We start from the raw sequence: 27,039 nt of genomic DNA, 5'->3' as shown, positions 1-27,039 counted from the left end.
TGGTATTTTACATTTCCATCCTGGGAAGAAGACTCTGACTATCTACCCTGTCTATGCCTCTTATGCTTTTATATACTTTGATCAGGTCACCCCCTCAGCCTCCAATGCTCCAGTGAAAACAAGTCTAAGTTTGTCCAACCTCTCCTTATAGCTGATACGCTCTAATCCAGGCAACATGGCAACATCCCGGTGAACCTCCTCTGCACCCTCTACAGAGCCTGCACATCCTTCCTGTAATGTGATGACCAGAATTGCAAACGATTCTCCAAATGCGGCCTGACCGAAGTTTTATATAGCTACAACATGACTTCCCAACTTCTTAGCTCAATACCCTGACTGATGAAGGCAAGTATGCCGTATGCCTTCTTTACCACCCTATCTAGTTGTGTTGCTACTTTCAGGGAGCTATGGACTTGCATCACAAGATCCCTCTGTATTCCTAATGGTGCTGCCTTTTGACTTTTAAATTTGACCTCCTAAGGTGCAACACCTCACAATTTCTGGATTAAATTGCATTTGCCATTTCTCTTCCCACATTTCCAACTGGTGAATCTTGCCGAATCTTTTGACAATCTTCCTCACTATCCACAACCCCACCAATTTTTGAGTTGTCTGCAAACTTACTAATCAGCCCACCTACATTTTCAACCAAATCTCTTGTGTACATCACAAACAGGTACAAGCACTGATCTTTGTGGACCACCACTGATCACAGACCTCCAGTCAGAATGACACTCCTCCACCACTACCCTCTTTTCTATTGCCAGGCCAATTTTGAATCCAATCAACTAAGTCTCTATGGATACCAGTGCCTTAATCTTCTGGATTAACTGACTATGAAGGACCTTGTCGAAAGCTAAAGTCCATGTATACTACATCCACTGCCCTATCCTCATCAGCTTTGTCACCTTCTCAGAAAACACAATTGTTTGTAAGACATGATGTCCCCTGCACAAAGCCCTGCTGACTATCTCAAATAAGTCGATGCTTTTGCAGATGCAAGTAAATCCTATCCCTAAGGATCTTCTCCAATAATTTTCCTACCACTCATGCAAGGCTCATAATTTCCTGCTTTGTCTTTAGTGCCCTGCTTAAACAGAGGAACAACACTGGCTATTCTCCAGTCCTTTGGGACCATGCCTGTGGCTAAAGAGGATACAGAGATCTCTGTCAAGGCCCCAGCAACCCCTCTGCCTCTCCCAATAACCTGGGATAAATCCCATCAGGCCCTGGTGACTTATGCACCTGAATGCTCTTCAAGAGACCCAACACTCCTCCTTTTTGATATCAAGATCCCCTCGAATATCATCATAACCCTCCCTGATCTCCCTATCCTCCATGTTTTTCTCCTTGGTGAATACTGATGCACTCGTTTAGCACCTCCCCCATTTCCTCTGGCTCCAGGCATAAATCCCCTCCATTAACCTTGAGTGGTCCTACCCTCTGCCTCGTCACCCCTTTGTTTTTAAATATATGTCTAAGATGCCTTATGATTCTCTTTAATCCTACTTGCCAGGACATCCTGTGGCCCCTTTTAGCCCTGCTAATTCCCTATTTAAGTTCTCTCCTGCTTCTGTTAAATTCCTCAAAGGTCCTGTCCTATTTCAGCTTCCTAAACCTTACATATGCTTCAATAATAACTGTTCCCAATCTACTCTGCCCAATTCCAACCTAGTACTATTGTAATTAGCCTTTCCCCAGTTTAGAACTTCTCCCCGAGTTCCAGCCCTATCCTTATCCATAACTATCACAGGATCTGAAGACTGTCACTTGAACTAACCTACATTGCATCTCAATTGTTCCACTATTTCTCCCATTCTTTTCTCAAGTACAGAGGTGGATTTTTTTTTGTTGTTGACTTGAAAGGCCAGATGGGAATTCAGTTTAATGTCTCAGCTGAAAGATGGCACCTCCTCAGTCCTGCACCAGAGTGTCAGCCTGGATTACGTGCTCAAACCTGTGACGTTGTTGAAATTAACCCAGTCCAAACCACTACTTAAGTTTAATATTTTGTGAAGCCTTATAAATATCTCCATTCCAAATGGCACAATGATCATAGAATCAAAGAGGAAAATGAACTTGGCCATTATAGATATTTGGATCTGCATTTAAAGTATAAAAGCACAATTATTTATAAAGTACTGCAATACATTGCGCTGCTGATGAAATCGGTAACATGACAAATCAATAGCCTCAATAGAGCAATGAATGCTATGAAATTAAAACAACATTTACCCTTTGTGAGGAGGTGTAGGATTAATAAACTATAATTGTATTCATATCTTAAGACGGATGAGAATTATGGCTGCTCGAAATACTGATTTAAAAAGTCTCCTTCAGGCCAGAACAGCCACACCACTGCTTACCTGGGCTGGGTGCTGTGTGGTAATTGCTGTGTCTGGAACTTAATTGGATTCCCATTATGCTTGACTATGGAGATGATGGTCAATCTTAACGGGAAATGGGAAGGCTGTCTCAAACAATGAAGGTGATACCTGCCTTTGTCTCATCCAATTGCAAAACGATGAGCTGAACCTGTGGTGTGAGGCTGCTCTATGTCCATTTGCAGTAGCCCTTTGTCCGTTTCCTGCTCAACCAAGAACTCCGGCACCTGACTCATTAAAGTGTGCGTGACAATACCTGTATAAATCTCTGACTACCCCTTTGTACTGGGAGAACTCGGGAAGCGACTCTTAGTGAGTGCTGAAGAGAATTTTCCTAGCGGTGCACTGCTAATACAGGTATTTGTTCGAATCGACCTCGTGGCACTGTGTTACTTACAGCGGACAGAAGGGGAAAATTAATTTCGGGACGACAATTGAACATAGAAGTTCGAAGTTGAATTGTGAATTGGACCCATATTTTGTTTGTGGCAGTGTAACAGAGAAAGATAAAATAACTCAAATTTAACAGAAAGAGGCTTAGTTAATTGTAAGAAACTCCACTCACCTGAGGCCTGGGGCATTGGATGACAGAATTGTTAATCCATTTGGCTGTGGCTTCAACCTTCCCATTAAATATACACTTCAGACTGGAATTCTGTAAAACATTGCAATATGAAACTTCTTTGAAAATATTTCATTAATAGTGCAATTCTGAATGTTCCACGACATCTTCTTTAGCACATCTGGTCCAGTCCTGACTCTAATAAGACCCCCATTGCACTGATTTTGGTGGGATCAGAATTTCAAGAGGTGCCCACTTTTGTCATAGAGTTGTACAGGCCCAACTCATCCCTGCCAACCAAGATGTCTGTCTGAGCTAGTCCCATTTGCCTGCATTTGGGCCATATCCCTCTAAACCTGTTATATCCATATACCTGCCCAAATGTCTTTTAAACATTGTAATTGTACCCACCTCTACAGCTTCCTGTGGTAGCTCGTTCAATATATCCATCACCCTCTGTGTGAAAAAGTTGCCCCTCAGGTCCCTTTTAAATCAACTTAAACTTATGCCTTCTAGTTTTAGACTCCCCTGCCCTGAGAAAAAGACTGCGGCCATCCACCTTATCTATGGCTGTCATGATTTTATACACCTCTGTGAGGTCTGTCCTCAGCCTCTTATGCTCCTGGAAAAATGTCCCAGATTGTCCAGTCTTTCCTAATAACTCAAACCTTCCAGTCCTGGTAACATCCTTGTAAATCTTTTCTGCACCCTTTCCAGCTTAATGACATCCTTCCTATAGCAGGGTGACCAGAACTGAGCACAATGCTCCAAGTGTGGTCTCACCAATGACTTGTACAGTTGTAATATGATGTCCCAACTCTTGTTCTCAATGCTCTGACCGATGAAGGCAAGTGTGCCAAACGTCTTCTTCACCATCCTGTCGACTTGTGTCTCCACTTTCACGGAACTATGTACCTGTACCCCTAGGTTTCTCTGTTCAACAACACTGTCCAGGGTTCTACCACTGACTGTATAAATCCTGCCCTGGTTTAACTTATCATAATGCAACACCTCACACTTGTCCAAGTAAAATTCCATCTGCCATTCTTTGGCCCACTTCCCCAGTTGATCTGGATGCTCTTGTACTCTTAGATAATCTTCTTCATTCTCCACTACACTACCAATTTTGGTGTCATCTGCAAACTCACTATTCATGGTAACAACATTGTCACCCAAATCATTAATGTCGATGACAAACAACAGTGGATCCAGCAGCAATTATCCACTGGTGACAGGCCTCCAATCAGAATAACAACTCTCCACTACCATCCTCTGACTCTTTCCACCAAGCCAATTTTGTATCCAGTTGGCTAGCTCACCCTGGATCCCATGTGATCTAGCCATCTAGACTAGCCTACCATGCAGGGCTTTGTCAAATGCCTTGCTAAAGTCCATGTAGACAACATCTACTACCCTGCCCTCATCAATCCTCTTTGTCACCTGAAACAGAATATAGAACAATACAGCACAGGAACAGGCCCTTTGGCCCACAATATTGTGCCAAACCAATTACATTACCAATAAAATACCCAACTAAACTAATCCCTTCTGCCTACGCAATGTCCACATCCTACCATTTTCCTCATATCCAATATGCCTACCTAACAGCTTCTTGAATGCCCTATCGTATTTGCCTCCACCACCACCCCAGGCAGCGCATCACTGGCACCTACCACTCCGTGTAAAAAAAACTTGCCCCACACGTCTCCTTTGAATTTACCCCCTATCACCTTAAGTGCATGCCCTCTGATATCAGACATTTCAACCTTGGGGAAAAGGTACTGGCTGTCTACTCTATCTATGCCTCTCATAATCTTATAAACCCCTATCAGATCTCCCCTCAGCCTCCACCGCTCCAGAGAGAGCAACCCAAGTTTGTCCAACCTATCCTCATAGCACATGCCCTCTAATCCAGGCAGTATCTTGGTAAACCTGTGCTTCACCCTCTTCAAAGCCTTGACATCCTTCCTATAATGGGGCAACCAGAACTGAATGCAATACTCCAGATCCTGCCTAACTAAATTTTTATAAAGCTGCAGCATAACTTTTTGACTCTTGAACTCAATGCCTCAACTAATGAAGGCAATCATGCCAATATGCCTTCTTTACCACCCTATCAACCTGTGTAGCCACTTTTAGGGAGCTATGAAATTGGACCCCAAGATCCCTCTGCTCATCAACACTGTTAAGGGTCTTGCCATTGACAGTGCACTGTCTCTTTACATTTGATCTCCCCAGGTTATTAAATGTAAACATTTGGCTGGGTTGAACTCCATCTGCCATATCTGCACCCATATCTGCAACTGATCTATATCCCGCTGTGCCAGTCTTCTACGCTATTCACAACACTACCGATCTTCGTATCATCTGCAAATTTACTAACCCCTCCCATGTACATTTTCATCCAGGTCATTTATATACATCACAAACAGCAGAAGTCCCAGTACGGATCCCTGAGGAACACCACTAGTCACAGACCTACAGCTAGAATAAGTCCCATCGACCACTACCCTCTGTCTTCTATGGGCAAGCCAATTCTGAATCCAAACGGCCAATTCATAGTTGATCACATGCATCTTAATTTTCTGGATGAGCTTCTCATGAGGGACCTTGTCAAATGTAGACAACATCCACAGCTTTACCTTCATCAATCACCCTCGTCACCTCGTCAAAAAACTCAATCAAGTCAGTAAGGCAAGACTTGCCCTGCACAAAGCCATGCTGACTGTCCCTAAATAGGCTATGGTTTTCCAAATGCTCATAAATCCTTTCCCTAAGAATCCTCTCCAGTAACTTCCCTACCACTGACGTGAGACTCACTGGCATGGAGTTACTAGGATTATTCCTGTTTCCCTTCTTGAATAATGGAACAACATTAGCTACTCGCCAGTCCTCCAGGACCTGGCTTGTGGCTCGAGAGGACATGAAGATATTGTTCAAGGCCCCAGAATCTCATCTCTTGCTTCTCTCAATAACCTGGGATATATCCCAACAGGCCCTGGGGACTTATCCACCTTAATGCCTCAGAACCCAACACTACCTCCTGCTTTATCTCAAAATGCCCAAGCATATTAGCATACTGCACACTGATCTCCCTATTCTCAACATCCTTCTCCTTAGTAAATACTGATGCAAAGTACTCATTACGGACCTCATCCACACCCTCTGCTTCAAAGCGCATGTTCCCCCTTTATCCTTGAGTGGTCCTACCCTCTCACTAATTATCCTCTTGCTCCTGATGTATGTATAGAATGCCTTGGGATTCTATTTACCAAGGATTTTTCATGGCCCCTCCTGGCTTTCCTAATTTCCTCGAGTTCCCTTCTGGCTTCTTTATAATCCTCAAGTGCTCTGTGCGATCCCAGCTTCCTAAGCTTTACATACTGTCTCTTTTTCTTCTTGACTAAATTCACCACCTCTCCCGACATCCAAGGTTCTCTTACCTTGCCATTCTTGTCCCTCCTTCTTACTGGAACATACCTGTCCTGTACTCTGCAGTTGGTCTTTAAACACCCTCCACATGTCAGATGTAGACTCCCCAAAACAGCTGTTCTCAATTAATTCTCCCTAGTTCCTGCCTAATGCCCTCGTAATTTGCCCTGCTCCAATTTAATACTCTCCTGCAAGGTCCATACTTGTCCTCATCTATAGCTGTTTTAAAACTTAAGGAGTTGTGGTCACTGTTCCCTAATTGTTCTCCCACTGAAAGGTCAGTCACCTGGCCAGGCTTGTACCCAACATCAGGTCCAGTATGACCCCTGCTCTCATTGGACTATCTACATATTGATTTAAGAAACCCTCCTGTATGCACCTAACAAATGCTGCCCCATCTAAACCTCTCACAGAGACACCAGTCATTGAGGTGAAACCATTGATGTAATGTGGGAATCATAGAAACTTGTACACAGCAAGCTTCAACAAACAGTGCCAAGTTAAGTGAGCAGATAATCTGTTTTAATAAGCATTAACTAGGAGATAAATACCAGGAAGTACTCCCCTACTCTTCTTCCTAGTGACCTAGGAACCTTTATGCCCACTCAAGAAGCAAGGTGGACCCATGGTTTAACATCACATTTGAATACAAGCACCTTTTCTAGCTAAACTGCACTGGAATGCCAGCTTGGATTATGTCCTCAAGGCTCTGATATGGGACTTGAATCTGCTGACTCAGGGTTGACCATGACACCAATGAGCCACAGATGGTACCTAGACATCTTTCTTCCAGTCTATAGGCATCTCACAGCTCTTTCCTAAGTGAAATGTGGCTCAATCACAGTCGAAGTTTCAACCACTCACTTTAAGCAGTCTGTGACACCAATGACCTTTACCCTCTCAGAGATACAAGAGTGAAGTTCAAGCCTTACCTTAAGTATTTCAGCGTCTTTCAGGAAAATGTGAAGATCTGTGTTTGAAGTTTGTTTTGCATGAGTAATATGAGGGCAGGTCTAAAAAAACATAATCTTATTAATTTCATGTCTGTTCTCTGATATTGATATCAATATTGATATTGATAACATTGATGACTTACCTGATTTGTACTTTGTTCACAAGATGAAGAGCACTTATGTTCCACCGCACACCACTGACAGCCAGAATTAACACATTCAGAACATCTGGTGAACAAAGGGAGTAAAGGACCTTTTGTTAACGGCTGATCATTGCAGAGAAACACAGAAATCACAACACACCAACTCTCCACCTGACCCAGTCATCCCATGGCAGAGCATATAATGAGTAGCACAATGGCATGAATCAAAAAGCTGCAATGCTAGAAATCTGCAACAAAAACCAGAAAATGCTGGAGATACTCACTGCCAAATATTTCACTGCCAATGAAGTGAACTCCCCTTTTCTACTTCCTAAAGAATCTCTTACAAACGACTTCTGACCGTCTAACATGAAAACATCAATCTGCTGTGTCTGGCATGGGTTTTGAACCAATCTGACACAGAAGCAGGAGTGCTCCTCCTGAGCCAGGGTCGTCCCCAATATGTGTCTTCAATCCACCATATGTTTAATTACTCCTTTGTTGTCTATGCCTGGGGATAACTAAGGTAGCGCAGCACTGTGATATTGGGCCAAAGAAAGGTACAGCCATCAATAGCACGATTCATTCTGCAAACGCGTTCCTCACCAATCACCCAGCCCTTGACAGTGCAGAGGTGAGAAAGCCAAACAAAACTGAATTGCGCTTGTTCAAAGACTACAGTCCTTCATTCCACCATGATATGGGTAAGTGCCGACATTCCTATACAACTCAATAACCATAGTGGGAATGAATGAGGATCCTGATGCTTTAGGAATAGGATTTATGCAATTGCTCCACATCTTTTTCTGAAATTGTTTCTGTTTTGTATTCCTGATGGGCGTTTTTATCTGGATTAATACAAAGGCTCTAATTAATGCAAATGTGCTGACAAACTTACGGATTGTTACCGCCAGATGTGGTGATCTTAAAACAATTATGCAGCTTGACCCTGGTGGAGAAGTTCAGGGACATTAATTTCACAGATGCCTCTATGGCGATTGGGTCTGCAGGAAAGAGGCAAGAAAAGTGTGTTAAAATCTTTACACTGTGGAATTTTAAGGTCTGGTTTTAACTCAGGGTTTACATGTTGTGAGATGGGCTGAAAACCCCAGGAAGGAGCACCAGGCCTCTAACTCTGAGTTTCATTTGCATTTCCCTGTCTGAGTCTGGTGGGAATGATGGAAGAGCCAATGGGATGAGATGGGAATGGTCCCCCTCTGGGTAAGTGGAGTTTCACAAACAAACATGTAAATTAAAAGCAGGAGTCGGGCACTTAGCCCACCTGGATCCCTCTGTATATCACAGCTCTGTAATCTCCCACCGATTAAATAAACAGTTAGGTGATCCAAACCAATCATGGGTAGTGAAAATGGGAGTGAACACTGGAGCTGAGGTGAGAGACCAAGGTGTTCTTGCTGGGTAAGGAAGTAAGTTCCTGCTTGTCTTGGCTCAGAGAGAAACCTGGTCCTCTCCTGGTCCTACTCTTATTGTTTATAATTTTTGCTGATGTACTCAGTGCTAATTGGGCCTCCCAACCCCGAGAGTTAAACTGAAAGCACAATAAGGTGCTGGTGACATCACAGGGCTACAATAGTCCTTTTTAATTTGTTGCCCACCTGCCTAGGATAGGCAGCTTCCTCCTTGTTGGATTCCTGGCAGTTAAAATGGCAGGAGGGTGCAATTTGAAGGAAGGCTGAGCAAACAAACCTTCCTAACACCATTACTGTCAGGGCAGTTGGCTTAGATTCATGACTTCAGTTACACAAATGATTGAAACTAACCTGAGGACTTGTAGATCTGATTAACTAAAAATCTAAGAATTACATATGACACTAATGGATCAAATACAAAACTAAGATAATGGAAACAAAGAGGACCCTTTTATATAGCATCTGGATTTATTCAAGGTAAATCCTGAATGGATGCTGCTTTATGAGAATTATCAGCACTCAGCAATATCAATTTGCTCTTTGGAAAAGTTAAGGCCAAACATTTCTCCAAACATAAGAAATTCAGAGTAATGACTGTTACATTGAGTTGCAAAGGATATATTGCATAGTAACAGATCAAGTTCGCCCAGCCAGACAAAATCCAGTCTCTGCTCACCTGACTGTACCGTACCTGTTTGACTGTAGAGCCGACTGTAGGTTTCGTTAGACAGTTTACAGAGGCACTGGGTGCTGTAACTGGCATGGCAAATGACCTCGTTGTTCCTGGTGTTCCTCAACATACACTCTGCATTTTCTCTGCTTAGATTGCCAGGGTTCCCTTTTAATGTTACTGTAAAGCGCTAAAAAAGATGTTTATTGTGAAATTAAAGTCACAGGATATATCAGTGAATGAACTTTACACTGATTCATTCACTGATATATAGTGAATGAATCAGTTGTTGCAAAAACAGCAAATAATCATAAAAATAGTGGAACATATCAAAATTGGGGGGTAGTAAGCTTGAGTCACCAATAGAATAAAAAATTCAGAATTTTTTTTTGCCCAAAGAGTGGTTAGAATGTGGAGTGTATCATTATGCAGAATAGATAGACCATAAGACCAGTAAGATATAGGACCAGAATCAGGCCATTTGGCCCATCGAGTCTGCTCCGCCATTTAATCACAGCTGAGTTTTTTTTTCTCTTAACCCCACCTTCTGCCCAGAACCCTTAACTCCCCCCTACCAATCAAGAACCTATCAATCTCTGCCTTAAATACACTCAATGACTTGGCCTCCACAGCCCTCCGTGGCAACGAATTCCACAGATTCACCACCTTCTGGCTGAAGAAATTCCTCCTCATCTTAGTTCTAAAAGGATGTCCCTGTATTCTGAGGCTGTGCCCTCAGATCCTAGACTCTCCCACTAACGGAAACATCCTCTCCACATGAACTAAAACAGTACAGATGATTTTATGGGGAAACTAAAGCAGAAAGGAATGAGGGGAATGGTGACAGTGTTTAAATGGTATCACAACCATTTAGCCCAGCTGTCCTTTGCTAGTGTTTATACCTCACATGAGCCTCCTCCATTTCTCTTCATCTCACTGTCAACATTTCTTTTTGTTCCTTTCTGCTTCACATCTTTACCTAGATTCTCCTTAAAATAATTGATGTTTAACTTGTTTACTCCTTGTAATGGCTTGATTCACATTCTAAACACTCTTTGGACAAAAACACTTCTCCCTGATTTCTCTATTACATCCATTACATTTATTATGACACGAGCTTACAATCCTACAATATTGCGCTTTCCCAGAAAAGGGCTCATTTGCTCCTCAACCTCCTCTTTTCCAAGGAAGAGAGCCTAACCTGTCCAGTCTTCTCTGATGATTGTAAGTCTTTCTGGCTCCTTTTCTGGTGCGTAAATATCCCTTAAGTAATGGAGAGCAGAACATAATCTAATGTGATCTATCACAATTACAGGTCTTCCCCAGGTTACAACAGGGTTCTGTTCTTGAGAACTGTTCTGAACCCAAATAGTTCGCAAGTCAGAAAAGAATAAAAAGTGTGTGGGAGAGGATCACAGAAAGAACTGTGACAGGAGAGTGAGCAGGTTCAGGAAGAGCAGCTGCCAGCTGGCCTCACTGACTCAATGAGTGAGTGTTTGAGTGTGCTCAGTGCTCCCAGCTCTGCTTAGCTCGACCAGCCCCACGAATGTTGTAACTCGGGGTGGGGGAGAGAGAAGGCACATGGAAATGCCCCATTCCCATCCAGCAGCAGATGCCTGCAGCCACACAGCAGCTAGCAAATCTATTCCACCAGCCTCCCAAACACTCACTCAAATGTATGGGCCGTCCATTAGTTGGCCGTTCATAACCTGGGAAGGACCCGTATGCACAATATTAACATAGTAACACAATCCATGAGGCAATTTCTAAAGTTTGAGATAATTTCATATTACCCGTTCTTTCTTCAAAGTATGATCTATTGCCAAAGGTTTAAAGGTTACTTTTGGACAGCTGTCAGCTTGTTTTGCAATGTTTATCCAATTTACTTCTTGGCATTCATTCCTAAAGGAGCACCTATAAAAAAAAAGGCACATTTTACAAATTGTGTTGAGTGGCATTATATGATAATATTAGTTTTAGCTTTCAATATATAAAGATGTAGACATTATTTTACATTCCTGTTGCGAAGTTATAACATTATATTGTCAATATTTCAACATTTGTACATTGCAGAAAGCTTTATTCTTTCAAATAGTACCGTGCTTTAGAGGTTAATCCATGATTATTTTCTGTCTATGGCAGTGATATGTGACTTCAGCAAAAGGGTTTTCAAGCTGCCAACCTTGGAGCTCGTTTGTTCAGTGGTGCAAGTCAATCAAAATGGACAATGGGAACAGAAAATTCTTAAAACGTTGGCCTAGAAATTGGTCTGGCTCATAAGAACTAACAACATCCAACTCATAAGGTAAGGATCAATGAATATTGGCCCCTGGGCCTGAACAGCAAACACACTGTTGCACCTCTACATATGCCTCATCCCAAGGCATGACCCAGGAAGGAGGATGTTAAGTGAAGAGACAGACTTTTCTGCTCACCACGTTACAGGAACAATGTGATTACACTGAAGAAGGGGCAGAGGACATTAACAAGGGTGTTGCCAGGACTGGAAAGCCCACCTGTGAGGAAAGATTGAATAGGCTGGGGTTGTTTGCTTTGGAACAGAGGAGGCTGAGGGGAGACTTAATTAAGGCGTATAAATTTACGTGGAGTAAACAGGAAGGACCTTGTACACTCACTAGAAGGGACAGAAACCAGAGGCATGGATACAATGTAATTTGTAGAAGGATTAGGGAGGAGACAGGGGATTTGTTTTTCCACCCAGAAGATTTTAGGTGAAAAACTCAACATCTGAAAGGGTGGTGAAGGCAGAAATCTTAATCACTTTTCTACGATACTTCGATCTGTACTTAAAGAGCTGTGACCTGAAGGCCAGAGCACCCATTACTGGTAAGTGAGATTATACCAGGGAATTCGACTTTGACCAGCACTGATATGATGGCTGAATGACCTCCTCTATGCTATAGATATTTTATATTCAGTGATATCAGCCTTAGGATCAAAAAACAATCCAACACCAAAGGAGGTTTCAACATAACAATTACATTGTGGGGAAAATGCAACTGGGTCAATAATGTGCTTCAATAAGAGGGAACCTGGCATCTTACCCAGTCCATGTGTAATCACTTCCCACACGACTGGCTGATGACTAAGAGATAAGTTACCAAAACCTTTTCCATTCAGAACAGAAGTATAGCCTTGTTCACGTTTCAATAATCAAAGCCAAATTTAAAAGGCAAAACAAAAGAGAAAAAACAAATTAGAAATGAAATGTCTTAAGTAAACTTAAAAAATATGTCGAATCTTGAAGAAAATCAAGCATCACAATAGTTTTAAATGAAATTTAAAATACAGCAGTGGATATATGCTGAAGAAATTATGTTGATTTCGAACCAAATGCGGCACAGTGCCACAGCTGGTAGAGCTACTGCCTCACAGTCTCGGAGTCCCAGGTTCAGTCCTGACTTTCAGTGCTGTCTGTGTTTCCATGTTGTGTTTCCAGTTCTCCCTGTGGCCACGTAGGTTTCCTCTGAGAGTTCTGGTTTCGTCCCACATCCCAAAGTTGGTAGGATAATGGGCCAGTGTAAAAAAAAAACTGCCCCCAGTGTGTAGGTGAGTTGTAGAATCTGGGGAGAACTGATGGAAATGTTGAAGAATAGATTACAGGGAAGAAATGATGGGGGAATGGGATTGCTGTGTGAGCTGGTGTAGACTTGGCCTCCTACTATGTCCCAAGGAAATATGTGAAGATGAAGCAAGGTTACTAAGAGGTGGTCTGCATTAATTAATAGCACCACAAAACATGAGCTGAACAGAACCAGCAATTCAACAGGGAATTGAGCACACTTTGGACTTTTGTGCATGCCCAGTCTTGTGGAGAAGTCCAAGGCACAATGAAAATTGGATACTAGCACATCCTGATCTCTGTTGCACTCCTGGGTAGAGTGCTCATTTCCTGGAGAGACCGTGCACAATCGCCCCACATGCGTAGGTCAGTACTGGGGTATAAACACTAAGCCCTTCCAGGTTGCTGCCCATGTAAAGGATGCATATTTTCCTTTATTTTAATGTTGTGATTGTTTGTTTCAATATGTTTTAATTGAATGTATTATTTTTCATGTTTTTATTATCTTTAATTATTTAAACTTATTTTAATGATTTTTAAATGTCTCGATCGGAAATCTGCAAAGTTAAAAGGACTTTGACTTCTCAGCCTAGGCCTCAGGATACAGTGCCCAATTTGCCCCTTAGAGCCAGCCCCTCCTCACTGGACCCTGGTTGAGTGCACAGTTGGGAGCTGGGAGGGGCAGAAGCTCAGCTTGTCTGGCCCCCTGCATCTGGAATAAGTGAGTGTGGGTGGAAGGCACCACTGTGAATAGTTCGGGCAGCAGGTTGGTTCCAGGATGATCTGGCCCATAGTAATTTGCTCAGTAGATATATGGAAAGACTGGAGGATGGGCAGCCGCAGGAGCAACACGATCCAAAAACCAGCCCTGAAATTAGAGTCATAGGGCCATAGAGCAATACAGCATGGATACAGGTCCTTTGGCCCAACAAATCCAATTGTGCTAAATATACTACTCTCACTCCCAAATGCTCTGTCCTGACTTTGATACAAAATGGATTGATACTAGTACTGCCTTATGGTGTAGGTGTCAGCACTTTTGCTACTACTCATCTGCTTTGCACAAACAGACCTTTCCTCGAGAATGCACCAACCACAGTGCGGGTCCTGTGCAGACAAACAACCTTGGCATGAACTGTACTGGGTGCAGGATGCCACCTTCAGCCTTCTCACCTACAGAGCCAAAAGAAAGAAGACTTTAGGGATCTCATCACGCACAAAGAAGGGAATTGTAATCCACGAATGTGGACTGGTTTGATGGGGGGTTACAAAGACAAGAGCCCAGTTAGCCTTAACCCCACACAATTATGATTTTAATGAAGGCAGTATGAGGGGTGGCCAATCCAGAACATGGATGGACAGGACCCTGGGATTTGTGGGTGTTTCTCAGATTGGTGAAGGGTTGGAAATGGTATATACCCTACTTTGCTATGATGATATGTATTATATTAGTATAACACAAACTCAGTTCAGTTCACAAGCCTGAGCTTCCAGGTGACAGTTCCATCCCATTCTAACTTTTCTACTTTTGTCTTTTACACTGTTCCAATGAACCTCAGTGCATCACAGCTCCAGCAACAGGGGTTCAATCCTGACCTCCAATGCTGTTTATATGAAGTTTGCATGTCCTCTCCATGATTGTGTGGGTTTCCTTCGGGCTCTCCCAGATCCCAAAGACATGCAGGTTGATAGGTTAATAGGCCAAGAAGATTGCTGCTTGCATGGGTGAGTGTTAGAATCTGGGGGCCATTAATGAGAATATGGGGAAAATAAGTTTCAGGGTAAATTAATGGAGGAATGGGATTTCTCTGTGAGCCAGCCTAGACCTGATGGATGGATGGCCTCCTGTGCCATAAGAAAATAGGTAAATGAACCTTGAGAAATAGCACTTCACCTTCCAGCTGATCAAACCACAGCCCTTAGGATTCAACAGTAAGTTCATCAGTATTAGATAATCACCCATTCTAGTTTGTATCTCACATTTTCAACATTGTTTTTTTTCCTCCCTCCCCCAATAATTCAGATTTCATTTATCTTCTCCTCTTTACACCTCCTCCTGATGTACCTTCACCAGCCTCTCTCAATCGACATCTCCACAACTTGTGTCATTTAATCTCTCTTGATCTCTACCCTATCACAGACCTTACCGTTTGTCCTGTCACCCTCCTCCCATCAGGATTTTGACCAAAGGAAAGGCAATGTATGGCAAAGATCCACAACTAAAGATACCAAAAGCAACCATTTTCACCCAAATTCTCAAGTAACAGATCAGTACATGTTGACACATACTAACAATGGTTTTTGCAAACGTGAGCTAAAACTGAGCTGCTGCCTGTACTTCATGATTATGTTTGGAAAGGTGCAGAGAACATCTCACACCCTTGCACATTTATTTAATGAAAACAGAAAATGTTGGTAATATTCAGATTAGACAGCATCTGTGGAGAGAGACACTAAGCTAATGTTTCAAAACATTGTCTGATGCTGCCTGACCCACCATGCATTTCCAACATTTTCTGTTTATATTCAGATTCTAATCATCTGCTTGTCAATTGCAATTTTTTTTCAAAAGCTGATGATAGGAGCTTTTTTTTTAATCATCATGTCTTATCATCCAGTTTTTAGTATTGTATAGCAATAAGTAAGAGAACAGCAATGCAGAGGGCTGGACTGTGAGCATGGGTTTTATTGATACAAACTCTCTGATGGTTCTAGGAAGCAATATTGTTGGAAGATGGAGTTACTGTTGAGTTGAGTTTCCAGAACATATATTGACAGCAATAAAGAATCCAAGATAAAGTTTCAGAGATAGTGATAGAGAGAAAAAAAAGGTACAAAACATTCTGCTCCATCTATTTGAAAATGTGGATTGAATAATGATGTTGGCAGGGCAAATCAGTGAGTGAGATCTAAAAAAAAATGGTTAGAATATACTAAATGTAAGCAAAATGCTGTGGATGCTGGCGATATGAAATGATAGAGAAGATCTGCACTGGCATGGATACCAGGAGTGATAAAATGAAAAAAAGGGAGCAAGGCAAAAGGGGGTTGGTAATGTTAGCAGTAAAAAGATGGGTTTTGAAGAGCTGTAGAACCATTACCAAAGAAGAACCATTAACAAAACCTGCTATTTAAAAAAATGGGGCAGCAGTTATAAACTGAGTTTATAATCTATAATCTGAAGTCTGTATCGAGGCCAGAAGGCTGTGAAGAGTCTTCTTGAAAATGAGATGCTCTTTCAATGGAACCATAGAGAAAGTTAAGGTTAAAGGGGTAAGAATAGGAGCAGAGTAGAGAATTAAACTGACAAATGATCAGAAATTGGAAGTAATTCTTGTGAATGGAACAAAGCAGTCATTCAATGTGTGTTGATCTGACCAATGTGGTGATATGATGGAGCCATCAGAAAGTCACTGCAGCAAAATGAACTGAAAGCAGTAAAAGCAGAACTCCTTCCTGAAAGAAGTGTTTTGTTCACTCATCTAGAACCCACAATACCACCTCCTATCCAACAGCACGTTTCACCTCTTTCTTTTCTACCTTTCAGGCTCCTAGCACTGCTGCTATTTTTAGTGAATTACTTATCAATATTGCCAGATTTCTTTGTTTCTGCACTGCATTTAGTAACTCTCCTTTTTAGAAGGAAATGGCATCCTTATCCTTCAAGCCAAAATGGATCGCCTCACATGCTGTCCGGCCTGTAGCGGCTGCTACCACGATGCAAGAATAAAGACACGGGTCTGCAAGCTGCGAACAAGACTGATCTATTTACCCGCCTTGCGCAGGCCTTTCAAGCAGCGCGGTTCCCTCCTTTCGAAAATGGAAATGACGTACGTGCTACGTCATCGAAATCTTTTCGCGCGTGTGGGTTCTCCCCCGTCGCTCGGGGAAGATGAAGGCCCAGCGTCATCTTGGGCCCCGCCGTTCCAACAACGCGCGTCCCGACCGCTGAGCTGGTTCGCCTGCGCGGACGGTGAGTCGCCACACAAACCCCCCCCCCCCACCCCCAGAACCAGCGATATGGTCCCCAAAGTTCACGGGCTGTGCTAGCTGTTGCTTGGGTGGTCGGCCTCTGCGTCGTGGTGTTGGTACCTCGACCAGTTGTTGTAGGTCTAAATGGGCCGGTTTGAGGCGGTCCATCGTGAAGACTTCTTCCTTGCCCCCAATGTCCAAAATAAAGGTGGACCCATTATTTCTGACGACCTGGAACGGCCCCTCGTATGGTCATTGCAATGGTGCCTGGGGCGTGCCTCCGCGAACGAAAACGAACTTACAGTCTCATAGTTCCTTGGGCTCACAGGATGGGGACTGACCATACCATGAAGTGGGAATTGGTGCCAAGCTGCCGAGCCTCTCGTGCAGTCTTTCCAGGACTGCCGCGGGTTGTTCCTCTTGCCCCCTAAGGGTCGGTATGAACTCCCCTAGGACAACCAGGGGTGCACCGTACACGAGTTCGGCTGACAAAGCATGGAGATCCTCCTTGGGGGCAGTGCGTATGCTGAGCAGGACCCAAGGAAGTTTGTCGACCCAGTTAGGACCTTTCAGGCGAGCCATCAGGGCTGATTTTAGATGGCGGTGAAATGTTCTACTAACCCGTTTGATTGAGGGTGGTAGGCCTTGGTGGTGTGCAGCTACGTTCATAGCATGTTCGCTAATGCAGACCATAGGCTGGAGGTAAACTGGGCGCCTCTGTCTGAAGTGATGTGAGCCGGAACACCAAAGCGCGAGATCCAAGTTGTGAGCAGTGTCCGGACGCAGGAATCAGTCGTGATGTCTGAGAGAGGGGTTGCCTCTGGCCACCTCGTGAACCGGTCCATGATGGCAAGGAGGTACTGCACTCCTCTTGAAACTGGCAGGGGACCAACGAGGTCGACGTGAATGTGGTCGAACCTTCTACGGGTAGGCTCGAACTGCTGTGGCAGGACCTTGGTGTGTCGTTGGATTTTTGATGTCTGGCAGTGCAGACAAGTCTTGGCTCACTCACTGACCTGTTTGTGCAGGCCGTGCCAGACGAACTTGCTGGCAACTAGTCGGACAGTCGATCTGATGGATGGGTGCGCCAACCCATGTACCGAGTCAAAAACGCGTTTCCGCCAGGCTGCAGGAACTATAGGGCGGGGCTGACCGGTTGCGACGTCGCACAGAAGGGTCCGCTGACCTGGGTCAACTACAAAATCTTGGAGCTGCAGGCCCGAGACTGCATTTCTGTAGCTGGGCAGCTTGTCATCAGCTTGCTGTGCGTCAGCCAGGGCCGCGTAGTCTACACCCAGGGACAGGCTGTGGATGGTTGGTCTGGAGAGCGCGTCAGCAACGACATTGTCCTTTCCGGAGACATGTTGGATATCCATTGTGAAGTCGGTAATGTAGGACAAATGCCCTGCTGGCGGGCTGACCAGGGATCAGAGATCTTAGAGAAGGCGAAAGACAATGGCTTGTGGTCAGTAAACGCGGTGAAAGGCCTGCCTTCTAGAAAGTACCGGAAATGCCGGACTGCCAGGTATAGCGCTAGTAGTTCTTGATCAAAAGCGCTGTATTTGAGTTTGGATGGCCTAAGGTGCCTGCTGAAAAATGCCAAGGGTTGCCAATGGCCTTTGATTAGTTGTTCCAGTACCCCACCGACCACGGTGTTGGATGCGTCCACCGTGAAGGCAGTTGGGACGTCTGTCCTGGGGCATACCAGCATTGAGGCATCTGCTAGGGCTTCTTTGGCCTTATCGAAGGCAGCCGCGGCCTTGTCTTCCCAGGCGATGTCCTTGCCCTTGCCAGACATCAGCGAGAACAAAGGGCGCATGATATGGGCTGCTGTAGGGATGAAACGATGGTAAAAGTTGACATCCCAACGAACTCCTGAAGGCCTTTGACCGTGTTGGGATGTGCAAAATGGCGGATAGCGGCTACCTCAGCGGGTAGGGGTGTTACTCCCTCGCTGGTGATTCAGTGGCCGAGGAAATCGATAGAGTTGAGTCCGAATAGGCACTTGGCCAGGCTGATAGTGAGGCCAAAATCACTGAGGTGGGAGTACAGTCGGCGGAGGTGGGAAAGGTGTTCTTGGCGGTTACGGCTGGCAATGAGGATGTCATCTAAATAAATGAAAACGAAGTCCAGGTCACGGCCTACTGCATCCATCAGCCACTGGAAGGTCTGCACAGCGTTCCTAAGGCCGAATGGCATTCGAAGGAATTTGAAGAGGCCGAACAGAGTGATGAGTGCAGTTTTGGGACATCGTCAGGGTGGACTGGGATTTGGTGGTATCCCTGGACGAGGTCCACCTTGGAGAAGATGTGGTCCCATGTAGGTTTGCCGTGAAGTCCTGGATATGAGGGATGGGGCAGCGGTCTGGGGTGGTGGCGTCGTTCAGCCTGCGGTAGTCACCGCAGGGCCTCCACCCGCCAGTGGCTTTGGGGACCATGTGCAGGGGGGAGGCCCAGGGGCTTTCTGACCTGCCAACGATCCCCAGCTCCTCCATGCGGCGAAACTCCTCCTTCGCCAGGTGGAGCTTGTCTGGAGGTAGTCATCGTGCCCAGGCATGAAGGGGTGGCCCTGTCGTAGTGATATGGTGCTGCACCCCGTGTTTGGGCATTGAATTCGTGAACTGAGGTGCCAGAACCAATGGGAACTCGGCTAGGAGCTTGGTGAACTCGTTGCCAGACAGGGAAACGGAGTCCAGGCGCGGGGCTGGTAGGCTGGCTTCTCCCAGAGAGTAAGTTTGGAAGGTTCTGGAGTGCACTAGCCGTTTCTCTCGCAGGTTGACTAACAGGCTGTGGGCCTGGAGGAAGTCGGCTCCCAGGAGTGGCTGGGCAATGGCGGCAAGGGTAAAGTTCCAGGTAAAATGGCTGTCGTCGAATTGTAATTGGACTGTACGGGTACCAAAAGTCCGTATCGTTGTGCCGTTTGCGGCTTTGAGGGCGGGTCCCTGTTGCCTACTACGAGTGTCACAGCTGGTCGGGGGTAAAACACTGACCTCTGCTCCAGTATCAACAAGGAAATGACACCCAGACTGCTTGTCCCAAACGAATAGGAGGCTGTGTTGGTGGCCAGCTGCCGTAGCCATTAGCGGCGGCTGGCCCTGGCGTTTCCCTGAAACTTGCAGGGTGGGCAGCATTGACGGGCCTCCGCACCCCACCTCTGATGGTAGAAACACAGCTGGTCGTTAGTGTCGTCATCTGTGTTTCTTGGGCGTGGTCATTCGGCTGCTGGGACTGGTTTAGGTAGGCGTTGGGCATGCGGTCTGGTGATTTGGCCGATGGACGAACTGCTCTCACGTTTGGCCTTCCACAGGACATTTGCCCAGGCAGCTACCTCACGGGGGTTGCTAAAATCAGCATCGGCCAACAGCGGGTGGATATCCTCGGGCAGCTGTTCGAGGAAGGCTGCTCGAACATCAGGCAGGGCTTGTGTCCCTCAGCCAAGGCCAGCATCTCGTTCATCGGGCCGATGGAGATCTGTCCCCCAGGCCGTCAAGATGAAGCAGGAGGGCGGCACGCTCACGATAGGAGAGGCCGAAGGTCTGAATGAGAAGGGCCTTGAAAGCCGGGTCCTTGCCTTCCTCTGGACGAGACTGGATGAAGTCTCCAACCTGGGTGGCTGTCTCCTGGTCCAGGGACCTGACCACGTGGTAGTACCGTGTGGAGTCGGAGGTGATCTGTCGAAGTTGGAACTGGGCTTTGGCCTGGTCGAACCACATGAGGGGCCGAAGTGTCCAAAAGGTGAGCAGCTTGAGTGCCACTGCGTTGGCTGCTGCATTGTCGTTCATTTTGTGGGTCTAAAATCTGTTTGGACCGTCGGGGTCACCAATGTAGCGGCTGCTACCGCGATGCAAGAACAAAGACACGGGTCTGCAAGCTGTGGAACAAGACTGATCTATTTACCCGCCTTGTGTGGGCCTTCTAAGCTGCGCGGTTCCCGCCTTCCGAAAACGGAAATGACGTACGTGCTACGTCATCGAAATCTTTTTTGCGCATGCGGGTTCTCCCCCATCGCTCGGGGAAGACGAAGGCCCAGTGCCATCTTGGGCCCCGCCGTTCCGACGACACACGCCCCGACCGCCGAGCCAGTTCGCCTGCGTGGACGGTGAGTCACCACACTTCTTTATTTTTCTACCGTCAATTGCCTTATTGCCCACATGCCCCACCATCCCCTCCCAGCTAATTTTTTCTCTGGAACTCACAAAATACATCCTCATGAGTACATCAAAGGCAAATGAATCTTTGTAAGCGCACGCAAAGCATATCTAGTTAGTTTGAAAATTGTGTCATGTTATTCCTCATGGTAAATTTGTATCTGTAAATATTCTAGACTGCTGCACTCTGTTTAAAATGTTCTTGTGCCACTTATTCAGTGTTTTAAGACCAAAGTATGAAACTGAAGTAAACCTTTGATGCAACTACATCCTCAGTCTAAGGCACACTTTCCAGAGACATACAGACTGGGGATTTCCACTTTGCTGGCCTCTGATTTTCTGCTTATTAAAATGAAAGAGCAAAACCTTGAAGGCTTGGCAGCCAGCAAGCATTGCGGTGCAAATCTCCTGAGTTTTGTATTTCTCTGCTTTTCTTGTTTCCTCAGGGTGAACAGTGGAGACTTTTATTGGCCATCCTTGGCTGCCTTGAGACCATGTTGGTGAGCTTTCCTTTTAAACTACTGCATCTGGTTCACCAGTCTCCTTCAGGAAAGGAACCTTGCCATCCTTTTCTGACCTTGATATGACTCCAGACCCACTGATGTGGCTCGTTATTTTCTGTTCTCTGAAATGGACCAGAAACCATCTGATTCAAAGGACAGTGAATGCTGGGGTTGCTAGTATCATCTACATCCTCTGGACCCCCATGGTGGAGGAGTTCCCACAGTGTTACTGGTTGGGGGTTCTCAGGACCTTCACCTCTCTGTGAAAAGAATGACACCAGGATGGTGTGCAGTTTGGTGGGGAGCACAGAGGTGATGAAAAGTACAATGTTCGTGCTTTTTGTTTAAATTTTGGAATGGAAAGTATACCAGCTGCTGTTGACAATTACTAAATTGAGTCTGGTATCAAAACGTTTGGGGTGAAATTGGTCCGGAGTGATAGGCTAAAATGGAGCCAACATAATGCAAGTGCAGATCTGTCGAAGTGAAAGCTGTGTTCACTATGGCACAGCATCAGTTTCAGCCCCTACTCTTCCAGTTGGTTTTGAGATGATGATGCTACCAACAATATGAAGATCCTACAGTATATATTACTGAGAAACATATTTTAATATTCAATTATATAATGCAGAAAGCTTGGAACCTCGTCTTATCAAAGAAAAGCCCTCTTACACCATTAAGGTAGAGTTGAGACAAACCAGCCATCAGTCATAAGGCAGCCACCAGATGGACCACCTGTTCAGTCAATTATAGGAAGTAATTTAAATAACAATTTCACAAGTTTAGACTCCAAAAGAAATTGATTCCAAATAAAAAAAATCTGGAAAGATGGAGTTCGGTAGGTGGTTGAGGAAGATCTGTCACTACATTTTACTCTACTGCTCTTTAAGCAGTCAAAGTGATCACAAGGAGGAATTAATTAAAAACAGAAACGAAATTTTCCTCCTCACTCATGGAATTACAAAGCAGCCGGAAACAAATAACACTGTATCAGACGATGAGTGGAGGCAGAGCAGGAACAATGGTGTCCTCACAATGGTCAACTCTACAGCAAACAATATGAACTTACTCAGAAATTATTCTGCTGTCTGTTTAGAGAGCAGAGGAAAGTGAACTAATGATAGAAACGATCGCAACTTTGTTCAATAAAAGCGGAGAAACTCAGTAACTGGAAATCACCCAACCATCTTCATCCTGGTGTAGTCACTATTTGAAACCATTAAAAACCAAATCCTTTGAAGATTTGAGTAGAGATGATCAAGGCAAAATATTCATTATGTGAAAGGTCTTTAACCTATAAAAAACCTGTTTTTTACCCTTTCTTTCTTTTCCCTGTTCTGATGAGAATCTAACTGTATTAGACAAAACATGGATTATTTTTATTGTAAAACCCCAACCAGTTCATCAAAGACCTTCAGGGAGGGAAACCTGCTGACTTCCCCCCTCCCCATTCTGGAGTTTATATGACTCCAGTCCCCTGCTAACACGATCTTTAAATGTCCTGCAAGAGGCTGAGCCCATCACATAGCAATAGATCAAACGGCCAGCCAATATCCACCTTCCCGGGCGTCTACAGAGGGTAACTAGCATTAACCTTGCCAACGATGCCATATCCCAGGAATGAAACAATTTAAATACAGGACAGAAATATGAAAGACTGTGAAAAAATATCAGCTTACCATCCTCTCAGTTAACAGGTAGAAGTAACTTGGGTCCACTTTATCAAGCATTATGTTGTGGCGAATTGGAGATTCATCTTTCAGTTCAATCAGAATGCTTGGGCGGATGACTTTCATATTTTTATCCAGAACCAGCTGCAATAAAAGTCATGCAGTTAATAAATCTGCAAATAGAATCATATGGACATTGCTTCCACAGTCTGAGTCCTGAACTAACTGCTCAAACTGCTACTCCCATTCACATTTCTCATGATTGGTTTGTCAGAGTGTGCGTGCTCAGGTTGGCTGCTGCATCTCCCAATCTTCCAGTGACAACTGATTCCACTTCAAAAGCATGAAATAGCCTGAGGTCATCAACAACAGTGTTGTAAAACAAGTCACAGAGAAGAACTGCTGGAGGAATTCAGTGGGTCAAGCAGCATCTGTGGATGCAGAGGGGTGGTCGACGTTTCAGGTCGAGACCCTGCATTAGGACAAGACTCATTGGAAAAGAAGTCTTTCTTTCTTCTTTTTATTCTTCTTCGTTCTTACACAAAGCAAAACTATGCATAAAAGTGCAACATGAACCAGAGACATCCAGACATGCTATCAGTAAGGATCATTATAAAATATCAGAATGCATGACTAAAATAGTGTCAAGTCCCAAATAGTAATCTCCAGCATCTTGTGTAAGTGATGTTGTAAATGAACTGACTGCAGTACCTGGAAATCTGATGATTATTCTGCGCTATGTGATAACAAATGGGTTTCAGCTGAAATGGAATGAGATTGCGACTGTTTCTCATTGCATCACGCACTCAGGACAGGATCCCACCTGTGCATCTGATGCGCTTTCAGCATTACACACACAATGCCACTTCTCAGCTGTTGCCAATACAAATTGGAGGTCCCTGGTCTAGGGCAATGGCAGACATCTGAAAGTCACAGAAGGACAGGTGTCTGTGGTACCATGTACTCAATGTAACACCATTTAAAGGGCTACTCACAATGGGAGGTTTCTGCAAGTAGCTGCAGAGCTCCCTGGAGGATGTATTCACGGGCATGAAAGTACCCTCATCACATGGACTCTTCTATTGAGTCCTACTTAAAAACTGGCACTTAAAGTCATAGAGTTATACAGCACGAAAACAGGCCCTTTGGTCCAACTGGTCCATGCCGACCAAGATGCCCCATCCAAGCTGGTCCCATTTGTCAGCATCTGGCCCATAAGCTTGTAAGCCTTTCCAATCCATGTACCTGTCAGAATCATAATCAGGATTATTATCACTATCGTGGAATTTGTTGCTTTGCAGCAGCAATACAGTGCAAAGACATGGAATTACTATAAATCACAAAATAAATAAATAGAGAGAGATAGATAGATAGAGAGAGAGAGAGAGAGAGAGAGAGAGAGAGAGAGAGAGAGAAATAAATAGTGCGAAAAAAAGGAATAACATAGTAGTGTTCACGGGTTCATGGATCGTTCAGAAATCTGATGGCAGAGGGGAAGAAGCTGTTCCTAAATTGATGACTGTGGGTCTTCATGCTCCTCTACTTCCTGCTCAATGATAGTAACGAGATGAGGGCATGACCTGGATGGTGAGGGTCCTTAGTGATGGATGTCACCCTCTTGAGGCACCACCTCTTGAAGGTGTCCTCGATGGTGGGGAGAGTTGTGTCCATGGTGGAACTGGCTGAGTCTAACTGTCATTTAAAAGTTGTTATTGTACCGATCTCAACCACTTCCTCTGGCAGCTGATTCCACATAGATACCACCCTTTGTGTAAAAATAGTTGCCCCTCAAGTTCGTAATAAATCTTTCCCCTCTCACCTTAAACCCGTGCCCTCTAGTTCTTGATTCCCCAACCATGGGAAAAAGACTGAGTGCATTCACCCTACCTATGCCTCTCATGATTTTATGCACCTCTATAAAATCACCTCTCAGTCTCCTAAACTCTTAAGTCCTAGCCTGTCCAACCTCTCCCTATAAATCCATCCCTCTAGTCCTGGCAGCATTCTTTAAATCTTTTCTCTATTCTTTCCATTTCAATAATATCTTGCCTATTGCAGGGTGACCAAAATTGAACACAGTACTCAAAGTGCGGCCTCACCAGCGTCCAGTACAACCACACCATGACCTCCCAACTTTTATACTCAGTGCCCCAACTTATGAAGGCCAGCATGCTAAAAGCCTTCTTCAACACCCTGTCTCCCTGTGACTGCACTTTCAGTGAACTATCTACTTGTAGTCCAAGGTCCCTCTGTTCTACAACACTGCTCAGGGCCCTGCCATTCACTGTGAAAGTCCTACCCGTATTTGACTTTCCAAATGCAAGTTATCTGAATTAAACTCCATTTGCCATTCCTCAGTCCACTTCCTCAGCTAATCAAGATCCCCCCAGTAATTTTTGATAACCTTCTTCGTTGTCCACTATACCACCTATTTTAGTGTCATCTGCAAACTTACTAACCATGCCTTGTACATTCCTATCCAAATCGTTTATATAGATGACAAACAACAATGGGCCCATCACTGACCCCTGAGGTACACCACTAGTCACGGGCCTCCAGTCCAAGAAACAACCTTCCACCATCACCCTCTGCTTTCTACCATCAAGCCAACTGTATATGCAATTAGCCAGCTCTCCCTGGATTCCATGCGATCTATCCTTTCAGAGCACCTATCATGTGGAACCTTATCAAAGGCCTTATTGGTCCATATAAACTACATCTACTACCCTTCCCTCATCAACTTTCTTGGCTACATCATCAAAAAACTCAATCAAGTTCATAAGACATGATCTCCCATATAAAAAGCCTAATCAACCTGTGTCTTTCCAGATGTACGTATATCTTATCCTTCAGAAACCTCTCCAGTAACTTACCTACCGCAGATGTTAGACTTACTGGTCTATAGTTCTGAATTTTTTCTTTGCTGCCCTTCTTAAATAAAGGCACAACATTCACTACCTTTCAGTCTACCAGCACCTCATCTGTGGCTAACGAATTTGCAAATATCTCAGCCAGGCCTCCTGCAATTTCTCCTCTAGCCTCCCACAGTGTTCTTGGATATACCTGGTCAGGCCCTGGAGATTTGTACCTTCATACCTTTTAAGTTATCCAGCACCTCCTCAACTGTAATGCAGACTATCCCCAAGACCTCCCCATTTACTTTTCCTAGTTCTGAAGTCTTCATGTCTTTCTCCACACGAAAAGCAGAAGAGAAATATTCATTAAGGACCTTGCCCATCTCCTGCGGTTCCACACAAAGGTCTTCCCTTTGGTCTTTGAGGAGCCCTATTCTCTCTCTAGTTACTCTTTTTCCCCTAACATACTTATAAAATCTCTTTGGATTCTCCTTAATCTTCTCTGCCAAAGTTATCTCATGCCCCCTTTTTGCCCTCCTGATTTCCTTCTAGAGTACACTCCTGCATCCCCAATACTCCTCCAGGCATTCGCTTGATCCCAGCTGCCTGTACCTGACCCATGCCTCCTTCTTTTTCCTGGCCAGGGCCTCGAGGACTTGAAAACTACTTGATATTACTGCCTCCGTGGTGGTATTCATTTCCAAGACACATGCCTTCCTGTCCCAAATATTCTTC

General features: G+C 44.6%; 1 protein-coding gene across 1 annotated transcript in view; it reads right to left on the bottom strand.

Annotated features, from left to right (window-relative positions):
* Positions 1-27,039, bottom strand: part of LOC127580587 (plexin-D1-like) — a 102,486-nt gene that overhangs the window by 49,096 nt on the left and 26,351 nt on the right. The window contains exons 3-10 of the mRNA XM_052034174.1: positions 23,459-23,593; positions 14,230-14,330; positions 11,368-11,488; positions 9,596-9,764; positions 8,373-8,478; positions 7,475-7,559; positions 7,311-7,391; positions 2,950-3,039 (exon numbers count right to left, since the gene is read on the bottom strand). Of these exons, the coding sequence (XP_051890134.1) occupies positions 2,950-3,039; positions 7,311-7,391; positions 7,475-7,559; positions 8,373-8,478; positions 9,596-9,764; positions 11,368-11,488; positions 14,230-14,330; positions 23,459-23,593 (888 nt within the window). The remainder of the gene's footprint in view (positions 1-2,949; positions 3,040-7,310; positions 7,392-7,474; positions 7,560-8,372; positions 8,479-9,595; positions 9,765-11,367; positions 11,489-14,229; positions 14,331-23,458; positions 23,594-27,039) is intronic.

This window comes from Pristis pectinata, chromosome 19, assembly GCF_009764475.1.
Source record: "Pristis pectinata isolate sPriPec2 chromosome 19, sPriPec2.1.pri, whole genome shotgun sequence".
NCBI lineage: Eukaryota > Metazoa > Chordata > Chondrichthyes > Rhinopristiformes > Pristidae > Pristis > Pristis pectinata.
Note: the sequence above shows the minus strand (reverse complement) of the source record. Positions and strands in the feature narration are given on the sequence as shown.